This window comes from Sminthopsis crassicaudata, chromosome 6 (assembly GCF_048593235.1).
Source record: "Sminthopsis crassicaudata isolate SCR6 chromosome 6, ASM4859323v1, whole genome shotgun sequence".
NCBI lineage: Eukaryota > Metazoa > Chordata > Mammalia > Dasyuromorphia > Dasyuridae > Sminthopsis > Sminthopsis crassicaudata.
The window spans coordinates 151,835,640-151,851,796 of NC_133622.1; the positions used below are offsets into that span (position 1 = coordinate 151,835,640).

Here is a 16,157-nt window from a genome sequence, read left to right on the forward strand (position 1 = left end):
AGTCTCAGTGCTCCCAGGCAATTCTCTAAGACTATACAAAGTAGAATGTATATGTCATTCCTCAATAAAATCACAGGTCTGGTTAAAAAAACAAAATTATTTTTTACCTTATCTATGTCATTTGGACAGTGCTGCACTATTGTCAAAATAACCAAGACTCATGTATTTGTTGAAATTCTGGACTATTAAATAAAGAAATAAAAAACAAGTAAACAAAAAACTCTCTTGGATTTCAATCATACCTATTAAAAAACTGCCAATAAAGACAAAAGACAAAAATAATAAATATTAGAAGGGTAGTGGGAAGATGGCACTAATGCTAGTGGAATTATGAATTGATACAACCCTTTGAGAAAATAATTTGAAATTATACTAGAAAAGTCATTAATTCATAGTCTTTGATCACTCTACTAGACTCATCACTTGAGGAGGTCAGATTTAAAAGAAAGAAAGTCCCATGAATACACAAATACTTACAGTAACACTGTTTGTGGTAGCAAAGAACCTGAAACAAAGAGGGTGCCCATCAATTGGGGAATGGCTGAACAAATTTTGGTATATAAATTTAATGGAATATTACTGTGCCATAAGAAATGATGAATATGAAGAATTCAGGGAAACTTGGTCAAGATTTGTATAAACTAATGCAGAGTGAAATAAGCAAAAGCAAAATCAGGAAAGAATTTAAATAATAATTCAAAAGAACACACATTGAACATCAGAACATTGACCAATTCAATGATCAATCATGATTTCTGAAGACTGATAGTGAAACATGTCCCTTTCCTCTTAGAAAAGAAGTTGCAGACTATATAGATGCAGAATAAGGCATCCTTTGTTACATATGATTAAAATGCTTATTTGTTTCGCTTAACTGTATTTCCTCACAGTTGGTGGTTTAGAAGAAGATGGGAGAGAAGAAATTATTTGGGAATGAGTGATGTTGGAGGGAAAATATCAATAAAAAACATATTTTAAAAGGAGATCAAAACTAAATATAATCTTGGGTTTGAGTTCTACATTTACATATTTCAAAATGTATTATACTCCAAAGCATTTTTTTGTTTAAAGAGGTCAAATTATTAAATAGAGTTAAATATAATAGTAGCTCACAAAATACTTTATCCATGGATAGACATACAGGGCCTAGTTCAGAAAACTATCAATTTCATTGAAGATTTCTAATTGCTATCTGTGTCTACTTCTCCATTTTTGTAATCAGCTATCACTCTAATTTCTTCATAGATCACTGTTGTTAATATAAAAAGTTTCCCATTTATGCTTTTTAAAAACATTTTAAGTTTGTGATTTTTTTATACATATAAGGAAGAACAAAGGAAGCAAAAGCCTATAATCTTGGCTATAAGAAAGGTCAACGCTGGCAGACATCTTAAGCTTGCCAGTCCTGAGTGCAGCAGAGCTAAAATCAACCAATCAACTATTCACACTGTTTGACATCATTATTGTTAGATCCCAAGAATGGGGACCACATCAGTTGGGGAACGACTGAATAAGTTATGGCATTTAAATATAATGTAATATTATTGTTCTATAAGAAATAACGAGTAGGCTGATTTCAGAAAAACCTAGAGAGATTTACATGAACTAATGCTAAGTGAAGTGACTAGAACCAAGAGACTATTGTACACAGCAACAACAAGATTATGTGATGATCAACTGTGATGGACTTGGCTCTTTTCAACAATGAGATGATTCAAGACAATTCCAATAGACTTATGATGGAAAGAGCCATCAGCAATCAGAGAGAGAACTATGGAGATGGAATATGGATCAAAGCATAGTATTTTCACCTTTTTTGTTGTTGTTTGTTTGCTTGGTTTTTTTTCACCTTTCGATCTGATTTTTCTCACGCAGCATGACAAATGTGGAAGTATGTTTAGAAGAATTGCACATGTTTAACCTACATTGGATTGCTTGTAGCCTATGGGAGGGGATCAGGGGGTGGGGGAAAGGGAGGAAGAAAAAGTTGAAACACAAGGTTTTGCAAAGGTGAATGTTAAAAAAAAAAAAAAAAAAACCTATGTTTGTATGTATTTGATAAAATAAAAGGCTACTAAAAGGGGGGAGGGGATTTTTAAAAAAAAATTTAAATGGAGGCCATAAGATTGCCTAAGGAGGGTCAAACTTATGGAGGTCAGAAACAAAAAAAGTCAAAGATATTATGCTGAGGATTGAAGAAGTAGGCTAATGAGTAGTTCCTATTTAAAGCCAAGTCAAGGTAGGGAGACACAATCTTTATTTTTTTTCTTTTTCTTTTTAGGTAATCAGGATTAAGTCACACAACTAGTTTCTAAAGTCAGAGTTGAACTCAAGTCCATCAGAGTCAGGGTTGGTTACTCTGACCACTGTACAACTTACATGGCCCAATATGCATGTATATATGTATGTATGTATATGGGTGTATTTACATATATACATACAGGCATATATACTTACTATCTAACTTCTTTGACCTAATACATTATTTGCTTCTTCTAAGAATTAATTTCCTCTTCCACAAAAATGAAATAATGTTTTTGTATTTATTGTTCAACTGCTACCTCCTACATAAAGCCCTGATCGCTCCATACATAGTGCTTTCTTCCCAAAAATTTACCTCCTATACATTTTGTACATACATGTGTACATATAATCTCACTGACAATATATGCTTTTTGTGAGTAATGACTGTGAGGAAAGTGCTTCATAAATAGGATTACAATTACCTTTGAGATCACCTTAAGTTCTACAATTCTATAGTTTGTAATCTAAGATCAATCAGGTACATTTGAAAGATGATATTATTCTACAAGAAATGACAAGCAGGCTGACTTCAAGAAAGTCTGGAAAGATTTAAATGAACTGATGCTTATGTGACCACTAATAGGAAACTAGTTGTACTGGAAAGACAATATTAATAGTTTAAATAATGTGTTGCTGGTTTTTGGTAGTAACTACAAGTATCGCAACCCCCAAGAACAGTTTGAGGATAAGGATAACCTAAAGATCAAAATAAAGAATTGGTGGAGTCTAAAGCATTTTCTATGGAAAATATGATTTGAGGGGAAAAGATGGAAATGACAATACATACCATAGGGCTTACTAGGTTAAAATTAGGACTTCCTTTTATGGGGACATGTTTAATAAATGGTATTTAATAAACAGTACACCCATCTTTAATTCCTAACAGCTTTAACTACCTGCTAACGTGCAGCAAATGATGACTGAATAGAACACCAATTAAAATTATGAAAAAACTTAGAGAATATAATCTTAAAATATTAGGGGGAAAAAACCATCTCATACAAAGAAAATTGGCTTGAAATTAAAATTCTACAAAACATCTTGGCAGTGAGGGTCAAATACTAGCTTCATCAATGAAAGATTAATTTAATGTTAATTAACAGTGACTTTAACTTGGTTTAATTCTTTGTTCTTCATTTTTTTTTATATGAAAAATAGGAATATCACCTACCCTTTTCTTTAAAAAAAATGGATTTTTAAGCACACATTAATATGTTGAAAAAATTTAACTAAATAACAACTAAAAGAAGCCACCTTACTAACATTTCCTTTTAGTTTCTTCATTGGACTGTTTTTACTTTCAGTTTTCTCCTTTCCTTGCTAAGTATGTTCTTGATTTCTATTTTCCTCAGGAAAAGAAGAAAAGTACACAAAAAAAGAAAAGAGAAACTAGAAGAGAAGCTTGTGATAGGGAAAAAAGAAACAGAATAAAAAGAAAAATGAAAGCATAGATCCCTAAATTAAAGGACAAAAGGATGGAGAGAAGCAGAGAAAAAAAAATTCAAAAGATAAGGTTGATATGGTTCCAATTTATAACTGAAGAAGGCATTAAAATACAACAGAAGAAAGAACTGAAAGCAAAAAAGAATTGGAAGGTGAATGGAAAAAGAAGGTGACTGAGCCAAGTTAGAATCAAATTATATGGGTATGCATCTTTCTTTTTCTATTTATTGGGAAATAAATACATAATTTGTTATTGAGAAAATCACAACATTCCACCTGAGCTCCAGTTTCTATTTTTGTAAAACAGGGATAATAACCTACCTCACAAGATTAAGAAATTCAAAGAACAAAATGTAGTCTGGAAATACTTTACAAATTTTAAAGTACAATGCAACTATACAAACAGAGCATTTTTATTTTGGGGCTCAACTGAATAAGTAAAATAAATTTTGCAAAGCAATCTTATACCTATTAGCTATCATCATTAATGAGAAACAAAACAAAAAAAAATAACATGCCCATGTCTTAAAAGGCTTAAAAATATCTATAAATATATCTATATACCTATACATATATATGTATACGTATAAATATATTCACAAAACCAAAAAAAGACATGATAGAGCATTAACACAATTACTAGAATAATTACCAAAACTAGCAGCCTTAAAATCTTTTAGCAGTTCAAAAAAAATCCCAAATTGAAAATCAAGCTAAACAAAACAACAACAACAACACTGATTTTCATGAGGTCATAAAAGGTATATTACCAGATTATAAATTCCATGAGGCTTTTGTGCAAGGTGCCTTCCCAACCTTAAAACACTTTAACTATAATTATTTATTTTATTTTAAATTTCTTAAATATGATTCTTTAAATTCTTTAAATTATCTTAAATATGATATTGTATCCGATTTCATTTTTCCTTCTCCACAAATTATACTAGTCTGTATTTAAGACTACAGTTAACTCAGATCAAATTCTACTTAGAAGGCATTTGCAGAGAAAATGTTTGGAACACATAGGTTAGCAGAGAAATTAAAAGGTGAAACTGACTTTCAAAATTATAAATTTCAAAATAAAAAAATTTTAAGTATATAAAACTGTCACTTTCCTTTTACTGCATTTTTCTTTCACAAATTTTTTATGATTTATTATTTTATTTACAAAACCAACTCCCAGTAAGGAAACTCTTTCCACCAGTGCAGACATAAAACTCCTACAACTGACAATGTTCCTGGAGGCATTGAGAGGTTAAATGACTTACCCAGTGTCACAAAGCTAGTATAAGTCTGACTTCCTTGATTATATGACAAGCTCTCTATCTCATACACCATTGCTGCTTCTCCCTAAAAACTTAATGTTATGATATACATAATACTATTGCCTGAAAAAGAGAAAAATTACAAACTGTAAAGAACATACCTGTTCTAGAAGCATCGAGTGCTGAGAGTTCATTAGCTTCTCAAATAATACTCTGGTAGAATCGAGGTCAATCCCTGGAATTTTGGGACTAGTTTTAAAATGCTCATCAATTCTAAAATGAACCAAAAAGAATATACACAAATGTATATCTATGGGGGAAAAAAACCCACAATGTGCTGAATAGGACCAAAAACAAACACTCAAAAAGGTGTTATGAATATAGAAATGTTAACATTTTTTTCCCCTGAGGCTAGGGTTAAGTGACTTGCCCAGGGTCACACAGCTAGGAAGTGTTAAGTGTCTGAGACCAGATTTGAACTCGAGTCCTCCTGAATTCAAGGCTGGTGCTCTATTCACTGAGCCATCTAGCTTCTCCGTTAACATTTTTTACCAGAGACCAAATGTTTTCCAAAATCCAAAGGAAATAATATGCTTATGTCTACATAAAGTTTCCCTTCATTCACATGTTCAACAACACTAGATTCAGTATATTCTTGTTTAAGGCCATACAGTGAATTAATTAGTTTCATCCTAGTAATCTAGTATTGAGGAATGGTTTACACAAATAGTTGATCCAATCTGACAATCTGACAAAAGAACCAGAATAATATAGCTGGATCAACCATTTTGGCAATCATAGTTTAACTTCGTGCTCCATATACCTAAACTTGTGTTAGATTTTTGTGGGATCATTATACATTAGTTTTATTTTTCATGGTTTTTTTTAAATTTGTGGAATAAAAAATTAATTCCCATAATAAAGTACAATAAAAAAGACAACTGTACAAAAAACTGCAGATCTCCAAAGCACAGCTTGCTTTTAAATATATAACAAAATTATCAACAGATATTTAATAAATGTCTGCTATATGTTTAACTCTGTACTAGGCAAAGGGTAACAATAAAATTTAGATAAAACATAACCTCTATCTTAGTTGTCTTCTTAACCGAACATCTAATAGAAGCATAAGACAACACAGAGTTCTTTAATTAATAAAATATTCCATATTAAGCGCATGAGAGGCACCTATTTGTGTCTAATGGTAGCTATGGCTAGAGGGTGGGGAGAGAGAGGAAAAAAGGAAAAAAATTCACATAATAATTTTATTATATGTTTTAAAAATTAAAATGTATAAAGTTTCTAATTTTCAAACTATTAGGTGAAGAAGAATGTTAGATTTGTAGGACAATGAAAAGCTAGATACCATCCAAATATGAATAGTCAGAACATTAAAGATACCACACTTAAGGATATAGGAAATTAATTTAGGACATTTAACTCAGAGAAGATAAAACTTGGGGAAGAAATGATAGCTATCTTCAAATGTTAGAAAAAGACACTCTTTATATAAAAGGCAGAATAATGGCTTAAAAGTCAAAAAGATGCAAATTTACGTTTGATGTAAGGAAAAACTTCCTAAGGATCAAAGCAACCAAAAAGCAGAATGAGTTTCTTCCTATTTTCCCTCATCTTCTTAAGTGGTTGCTAGTTAGGTATGACATGGAGGGAATTTTTGTTCAGATATGTGTGGGGTTAGATGACCTCAAGTCCCTCAGTAGATTCTGTGATCTATCAATAGTAACGTTGAAAGAAATAAAAACATTTATTTTTCAAATAGTTATTTCCCTCTGAGGTGTTTAAAAAAAAAACAAAAAAACTGTGGATAGAGCACCAGCCTGAAGTCAGGAGGACCTGAGTTCAGATCTGGTCTCAGACACTTAACAATTCTTAGGTATGTGACCCTGGGCAAATCACTTAACCCCAATTGCCTCAGGAAAAAAAAAAAAGATATTCTAATATATTAATAATTTGTAAAAGCCATTCTTTTAGGCAGCTCTCAACATCTGCCAGCTTTTCAAGAATCAGCACTTCTCCTCTGATGGTTTCTATTTCACATTATTGGGCAGTCAAATTTTAGTGCAAGATCATCCCCTTTTCCATTGAATTATCAAGTCCCACCATAAAATGGAATACATTAACCTTAATTCTTTTTCTGAACAATCTACTTTATATACATTTTTAAAAATCTTCAAAAAGCTTACTTTTTTTCAAGAAAACTTCCATTCCAACAGGCAGCTGAGGACAATATTTGCAGAACACCACTGCTTAAAGTAAAAAAAGTAAAAGGTGTTAGTTATTATAACTATTATGTAGACATGAATCATCAATAATATATGTTTGGGCCATATTTTTCCTACTGGCAGCTTTAGTTTTCATTCACTTGCTCAAAGATTCATAATATTTACAGAGAAATATTCTAATAATACTCTGGTGATGTCATATGACTACCATGGAACACCACAAAGTCTAAAGAATAAAAATTTCTGGTGATCCATAGGACAATGAAAAGCTAGATACCATCCAAATATGAATAGTCAGAACATTAAAGATACCATACTTAAGGATATAGGAAATTAATTTAGGACATTTAACCCAGAGAAGATAAAACTTGGGGAAGAAATGATAGTTATCTTCAAATGTTAGAAAAAGACACTCTTTAAATAAAAGGCAGAATAATGGCTTAAAAGTCAAAAAGATGCAAATTTAAGCTTGATGTAAGGAAAAACTTCCTAAGGATCAAAGCCACCAAAAAGCAGAATGAGTTTCTTCCTATTTTCCTGAAGAAAACATACAGTAGATATAAGTTAGCTATAGCACATTACCAATTGTGGACAGAAATGATTAAAAAGGAAAATATGTGAAAAGTACTTGAGTCAGCCAAGTAGTGAATGGGTGACAAATAGTCATAACACTAAATGACTTAGAGGAAAGACTCCAGCATACTCTATTATTGTGAAGAACAATTCCCTAAAAGATAAAATTTCATCATTCCTATCACTTTTAAAGGAATACTAAATAAGGATATAACAAAAATCTCTCAAAAAGTAATGAAAAGATAGAAACATGTACTTGATTGAATTGGAGTTGCTATGTTCTGATAGTTTTTGTCTCCAAATAGCTATAGTTTCATCATTTATTAAACTGGTATATTGTGCTTGATTCATAATCCTGAAGTCATCTGCGGGAGAGGAATTCTGTAATACATATAAGATAACAAGAAATGACATATTATGCTTTTATATTCTCTTTCCTCCTTTTTCTTCTTATTTGCATTTAAAACATTAATATCTTTCCATTTTCTTTGCCAACACAATCAGGGATTCTCCTTTATGTCCCTATTTCAGTAATCATGATTGTACCTCATTCTTCCAAAATAAAGGATGTCACTATATGAGATGAAAGAAACCTGGTAGATTCCATAGACACACAACCTTAATTTCATTCATTTAATGCTGGGTTTGTTATAAGAAATGGGGTTCAGCAAGGGAGAAGGGGATAAAGAGAATACAGGAGTAACATCCTTTAAAACACCAAGCAATGCTTAATGTTACACTCTCCCTATTCAGAGAAATTAATAAAATGAAAAGGACAAATGATATTCCTTTTCATTTTATTAATTTCTCTGAATAGGGAGAATGAATGTTTTTGAACATTGCCTTAGAAAGTGTTCTCAGACAATGATTTGGGAGATGGGTTGGAGAAGAGGCAGTCTGGAGAGAGGAAAACTTGTTTGGAGGCTGTTATAATAGTTCAGGAAACATGATGAGAATGTGACATGGGGTTTGAGAATGGATTGGCGGGGACAGGTGCAAAAAACAGTGTTTCAGTTGAATTAATAGGGCTTGGCAACAGAATAGTTGCCAACAGTCTTAACATAAGTCAGAGTAGTTCACAAAATCCTATAAAAAACCAAAAATACACATAATATCAATCCTGGATATTTTGTTAGGTTAGTGGTGTCGTCACTTGTAATAGATAATTCCATGGAAAGAGAGAGACTTTGGAGAAAGGTGATTAGTTTACTTTTGGATATTTTTGAGGAGACAACCCAAGTAAATGATTTGGAAATAGATGCCAATAACTCTAAGGTGAAGTAGGGCTAGATTTAAAGATTTAGAAAATGTGTACAGATTTGGGCATTTTTGAGATAGTCAAAGAAAAGAAAGAAGATGTCCCATGAGGTACATTCATATTTAGGTAATGGAAAAGAAAAGAGTTATCAGAGAGGTAGAAGGAATACTGAAATAGTTGTAATATTATAAAAGTTAAGGAAATTGGGGAATATAAAAAAGCTAGTTATTGGTTGACAATGTCTGAAGTTGTAGAGAAGTCAAGAAGTATTTTGGACATTCAAAGTCTTCAACAATCTCATTCTTTGCATTTCATTTCATTTTCATTTTATATATTCTTCTTTCCAGCCAAACTGAACCACACAGTCTGCATCTTTGTCCTGCTTCCTCCTATCCCTTTTCCTTTGCTCACACAGACTCCCTTATATCTGGAATAGATTGTTCCTAGAACTGAGTCTTCTGAAATTTCTCTCTTACTTGAGGGTTCAATTTAGGAGACAACTTTAATTTGAAAATTTCCTTGATTATCTAAACTAAGAGTGATTTATTTTTCCACTCTTCAATTTCTCATAAGACTTTGCCTTAATCTCTCCTTTGTAATTTTCCCATTGTGTCTTATATTATATTTATTTATGTACATCTTATTCCTGCTATTAGATTTCAAGCTTCTTGCATCCCTTATGCCTCAAACAATATGAAACACCAAATAGTTGATAAACATTTTACTGGCATAGACACTTCCTCCAGTGATATAGATCGTACTCTCTTTAGCTTAGTAATCTGAGAGTTGCTCTGGCTTCAAGTTTATCACCTCAAAGTCAACTTGATGTTGAGATTGTCTACACTTTTTTTTTTCAATTTTTTAACATTTTTATTTAAAGTTTTGAGTTACAAATCCTATCTTCCTTCCTCTTCCCCCAACCTAAGAAAATGAGAAATCAGATATATGTTAAACTTATGCAATTTCAAAAATTGCATATTATTTGTTTTGTACAAAAAGACAAATAAAAGGAAAAAAAATTAAAGAAAATAAAAAATACCATGCTTAAGTCTACATTCAATCAGTATCAGTTCTTTCTCTGAAAGCAAATAGTACACTCATCATTAGTCCCTTGGATCATTGTATTGCTGAGAATAGCTCATATTCATTGAACCATATTGTTGTTACTGTGTACAACGTTCTACTGATTCTGTTTACTTCACTAATGTATCAGTTCACGAAAGTCTTTCCAGGTTTTTCTAAGATAATCCTTCTTGCCATTTTTATAGCACTTTTTATAGCATTTTTATAGTATAGTATATTTTATAGTATATTCCATTACAATAATATATCAGAGTCTATTTAGCCATTCCCCAATTGTTGGGCATCCCTTTGATGTCCAATTCTTAGCTCTCACAAAAAGAGCCACTATAAATATTTTTGTACAAGTAGGCCCTTTTTTTTTTTTTTTTTTAAGCCTCTCTATACTTAGCAGGCCAACTCTTTTGACTATAAACACACGGTCATTTCATACTAGGCCTATCCTCAAGATCTTTCCAAATATGTAGGATCTGCTAGAGTTCATGGGCCTTTTTGATCATCCTCATGTTATAATACTGTAATGGAGTTAGGCTTTAGAGAAGATATGACCCAAGTAAAATGGAAGGGGAAAAATGAACATTAAAGTATTCATCTATTATCAATTCACACAGAAAGTCAAAACTGCTTTTTTAATAGATAAATACAAGTATATTTGAAGTCAAATTTCTCATTTCCCATGGCTAAGAATCGAATGTTTACCACCATATGGGAAAAAAAGGTAAAAAATAATATTACTTCTTTGACAACTTTCCTAAATTAACAAATCTAGCTTTCTATCATTTGTTTCATGGTAAACTATTTTACTGAAAAGATCAAGGAATTTCTAAGTTAGAACACAAAACTGTCACAAGTCACAATTAATTATATATAGGAATTAATAATCGTATGTTTACATACATATATAGATAATAAGACTAAATAACCAACACAAGATATCACTATCTATATTGCCTTCTACAAAAAACCCTGCTCACATTTGCCATTCAGCATAGGATTTTAAAATACCATCTAATGGAAAAAAAGATTTATGTTCTAAATGCAAATTTAGTCATGACCAGAGAGTATCCTCATCCTTCACTTTATATCCAAACTCCATGACAGATGCCTCTAAATGAAACAAATACAGGACCATACCTACCTAGTTAATACAGCATAAAGGCCAAAGAATATGGTTTCTACTAAGAAAAATATGATAGCAACTATGGATCACCTTAATTAATGTATATAATAGAAAGTATACTATATTTAATCAGAAGATTTCAATAGAAATCTTAACTCTACTTTTGCTAATCTTCCATCTTCACAGGCTATCCCTTCTTCCTAGAATTCCCAAACCTTCTCAATTCTCAAAACTTCTTCCCTTCCTTCTTCCACAGCTATATGAGGTCTTTCCCTGTTATTACTACTGCTGTGATTATTCCATAAAATTATCTTGCATTGCAAAGTGTCCTCCAGCAGAATCTAAGATCCTTGAAAGCAAGGAGCATTTTTTTTTTAATTGCACCAGAGAGCTTGGGATATGAGGCAAACATATCAACTCTAGGTAATTGACTGGGAGGGTTATCACTTCATCTTTCTGCTTCCCTCATCCACAAAATGAAGGATTTGTATAAAAGAATCTCTATGGTTCCTTCTAATTCTAACACTGGGAAATTCTATAAGCAGAGACTGAAGTAGGGAAAAGAAAGGAGAATCAATTACTTGACCCTCTGACTATTTAAAAAAAAAAACCTTTCTCTGTTACAAACTATATACATTTTCTTACCCTTTCCATCTTTAAGGACTTTAAATTGTGACTAGATTTACTAGACTAAGATCCATCAATATAAGGTAATATAATATCTAAATTTTCTATCATTCCCAATCTAATTCAGTAAAAACATTTACTATACTCTCACTACACATAAGGTACTATACTAGGTGCTACAATTGTAAAAATGAAAGGGACACTGACCTTGCTTGAAGGATCTTACAGCCTAACAGAGGAAGGTGCTAAGATATGTATACAAGTATGGTACAAGGTCAAGCATTTACAGAAGTAAAGGAATCAGAAAACTATCCAGCAAAGTGCTCTAAAATAAGTATTTGCTAAATGCTAAATTGTGAGGGGTCAAAGAAAAGGTAAGAAGAAAGAAGGGAAAACAATTATTTTCAGTACCCGCAAAAAAAAAAAAAGTGGAGCATCAAAAGCAAACCTCAGCATAAACTTACCTAAAACACAAGCATTACTTATAAATTAATATTTCTTTTTTTAAATTATGGCTTGCACAAAGAATGAAGATTATTGTTTAATAGAATATAAACTTCTTAATTAATTACAAAATTAAACATAGATTTACTGATCAAAACAGTGTACATGAATGTCTGTCTAGGTTAACATCTGTATTAAAATTTCCAAAACATTTCTAAGATTTTCAATTTCTAAAAGGAAGCTGACCCTCCTAAAACAGATTTTTTTCTTATTATTAACATGCTATTTCTCTTTATCAGTCACCTTATTATGTAGCCTCATGTTTGCCATTTTTGTTATTTGTACTTGATCCTATATGCTTTTTACAATAATCATTTCTTTTTTCTTCAACTCCATCATTTTCAAGTCACACTTGAAATGCATCATTATTAATTTCAATTAATAATGATTAATCACTACAGAGAATAGATTATGTGTACATATACTAAATAGAATGTTTATAAGAGAAGTATAAACATCAAGCTTATGTTCTATATATTTGAATTTCGGGACTAGAATGGTTCACACTAATTTATACTGTTCTAGTCAAGATCTTTGGTTACTGAATAAAATTTTCCTTAGAAGAAAAAAATGATGATTTTTTAGCCTTCAGTTTTCATTTCTTTTTGTATTATTTCTTAATGGAATCTGATGGTAGTGATATTTGGTTTAAGACAGGGAAAGGTTCCAAATTATCCCAGGAAGCTGAGTAGTGGCAGCTACTCAGTCTGTAACTTCTACCCCTTTGTGACTCTTGGCCTGGCCTCTCTTTGAAATCTATGAATGTTACAAAATAATAACTATGCTAATTCATGTTAAACAAAAAAACAATTAAATATAAAAATTCAAATTACTTAACCAGAAAGGGGAAAAGAAAAAACTCAGACAACGACAAAGTATTTTTCTGGTAATTTATGATTTAAATAATGGGGTTGGGGGAGAATACTTATTTAAAATTCAACTTAGGAACTCAGTGTTACTTTTCTTATATTCATTTGTCCTAATGGGACAAGACTAACTTACCATACTGCTAGACACAAAAAGTAGTATCATTTATTTATTGTAAAAATAAGTGAATGTGAAACCTGTAGGAAAAAAAAATCAACCTATAACCATATTACTAATTCCTCCCCCAAAATATAGTAGTCAATAAAAAATTTACCTCATATTTGGAGCAAAGTACAAAAGTTTGGTCTCCTCCTGAGAAGATATGTTTAACAATGTGATATTTAAAGGAATCTGTTAAAGAAACAGCAAACATATCACCTCTTTCAATAGCTGAAGACTTCACAATTTGCCTCTTTACGTAAAGCACAACCCATCTTTTATAAGCAAAACCCAACTTTTATTTTTCTTCTCGAGTTCTACAGAATCAAGTCAAAGCCAACTGAACATTGAGTATTAAAAAAAAAAAAAAAGATTATCCCAAGTGTCTTGCTCTGAAGAAACCAAATCTTCTTAATTATAGAATTTTAGAACTCCGAAAGGTCCTTGAAAACTATCTAGTTCAATTCCCTCATTTTACAGTGGGGAAAGCGTCAATCCAGAAAGGGTTAATGTCACAAATAAGTTTGTCAAACAGTCAAAAGCATACCAATCGTCTAACTCTGCTACATGCTCTCTCCACTTGCATTCAATATATTTTAGAGCATCGACTAAGTTTTAGATACTTACAACAAATCCTAAATCTATTCCAAACACTTCTACCTACAACTAATCTGAACTCTATTACTAATACTAATTCTACAGTAATCCCTTCCAAGAGCTGTAGGCAATTCACAGGAACATCTATCTATATACAAAGGAAATGATGTATACTAGCTTCAGGAAACCAAATGTTTGCAATATACAGGAGCATCATGGTCCATGGAGCTTTATGCCATACAATTCCTTTTTTTTTTTTTTTTTTTTTTTTTTTTTTTTAGAACATATTAGTATTTATTCTCTGTACTGTCCAGATGACATGATTCTAGATTGAAATTTTCATTTTTTTTTAAAGTCTGCCTTCCATTTATTTCTTTTTTTTTAAATTAATTTTATAATTATAACTTTTTTTTGACAGTACATATGCATAGGTAATTTTTTTTTACAACATTATCCCTTGTACTCCCTTCTGTTCCGAATTTTTCCCCTGCTTGCCATATAATTTCTGAGTCAAATTCTAAAGCCATACTTTAAGTTGCAGTTAAACCTCCCAAATTGGTATCAGAGAATCATGATCACTTATGCCGTTATTTTGTTGTTGTTTTTTGTTTGTTTGTTTTTTTATTTTTTTAATAATTTATTTTTTTAATTTTATAATTATAAAATTGTTTTTTGACAGTATATATGCATGAGTAATTTTTTTTATAACATTATCCCTTGTCTTCATTTTTCCAAATTTTCCCCTCTCTCCCTCTATTCCCTCCCCTAGATAACAGGCAATCCCATACATTTTACATGTGTTACAGTATAACCTAGATACAATATATGTGTGTAAATCCAATTTTCTTGTTGCACGTTAAGTATTAGATTCCGAAGGTACAAGTAAGCTGGGTAGATAGACAGTAGTGCTAACAATTTACATTCACTTCCCAGTGTTTCTTCTCTGGGTGTAGTTGTTTCTGTCCATCATTGATCAACTGGAAGTGAGTTGGATCTTCTTTATGTTGAAGATTTCCACTTCCATCAGAATACATCCTCATACAGTATTGTTGTTGAAGTGTACAGTGATCTTCTGGTTCTGCTCATTTCACTCAGCATCAGTTGATGTAAGTCTCTCCAAGCCTCTCTGTATTCCTCCTGCTGGTTATTTCTTACAGAGCAATAATAATATTCCATAACCTTCATATACCATAATTTACCCAACCATTCTCCAATTGATGGACATCCATTCATCTTCCAGTTTCTAGCCACTACGAAAAGGGCTGCCACAAAATTTTATGCCGTTATTTTGAATACTGCATTTTAAAAATACCAGTGTGTATATCCTAAAAGTTGAATGTTTTAAAAAAAAAGATTCTACAATAAGAGAACATTCAGGAAGGAAGGAAAGATAGAAAATTATTTCTTCCTTTAAGTCGCATTGCACCCTTTACCTCTTCCAGAAAATACTTGCATAGAATTACTTATTAATTCCTAAACTGGATTTTACTTAATGGAGTAAGAATTACTTAAATGGATATTTAATCTCATTATTCTGGAAGTTCCCTCCAATAATGCAGATCACAGCCTATTCATACCTGCCCAGGCAATGTGACTATTGGCCATTTCCTCCTAGAAGTTTGCCACAAGGGTTCACATTGGAGGCCTTCCTTGCTTTTTTTAGACCCTAAGAGAGACTGTCCAACTGTCATACTTCATTCTTGACACACGGCCAGCCCATCTTCCTACCATACATCTTCCCTGATGACATCTTTAATCCTCTTCTTTCAAGTTCCTCTATGCTTTTATGTTGCAGTGTTTTCACACTTAGTGCAATGAACAACTGACCTCGGTGTGAAATTCATTTTTATTTATCTGGAGTTCCATGGCACAGTCATACTAGACCAATAGAATATTGGTGTTAGAAAGATGGGTCTTTGGTTTCTAGGAAAAGCTTTGCAATTTTACGAAGGTAATCCATCTTGTTCTCCTCTCCCCATTCAGTTGTGAGCCTAACTCATTGCCCATTTGTGCTAATGGTTCCAAATATACATACTAAGGAACAAGCTTGGTAGTTTGTCCATCCAATATGTAGGTTATGATTGCATTATGTTTTTAAAACAAAGCAAAAAATACAA

General features: G+C 31.8%; 1 protein-coding gene across 5 annotated transcripts in view; it reads right to left on the bottom strand.

Annotated features, from left to right (window-relative positions):
- The window catches only part of HERC3 (HECT and RLD domain containing E3 ubiquitin protein ligase 3), a 163,885-nt gene that overhangs the window by 105,258 nt on the left and 42,470 nt on the right, over window positions 1-16,157 (bottom strand). For 3 of the 5 annotated variants that reach the window (XR_012483493.1, XR_012483494.1, XM_074275296.1), the window contains exons 10-13: window positions 13,559-13,635; window positions 8,085-8,209; window positions 7,217-7,276; window positions 5,174-5,285 (exon numbers count right to left, since the gene is read on the bottom strand). Coding sequence is in view for 3 of the 5 variants with exons in the window: in XM_074275296.1 (XP_074131397.1) it covers window positions 5,174-5,285; window positions 7,217-7,276; window positions 8,085-8,209; window positions 13,559-13,635 (374 nt within the window). In the remaining 2 variants the exon portion in view is untranslated. Of the gene's footprint in view, window positions 1-5,173; window positions 5,286-7,216; window positions 7,280-8,084; window positions 8,210-13,558; window positions 13,636-16,157 lie in introns of all 5 variants that reach the window. The other 2 variants (XM_074275295.1, XM_074275297.1) reach the window with 1 other exon arrangement.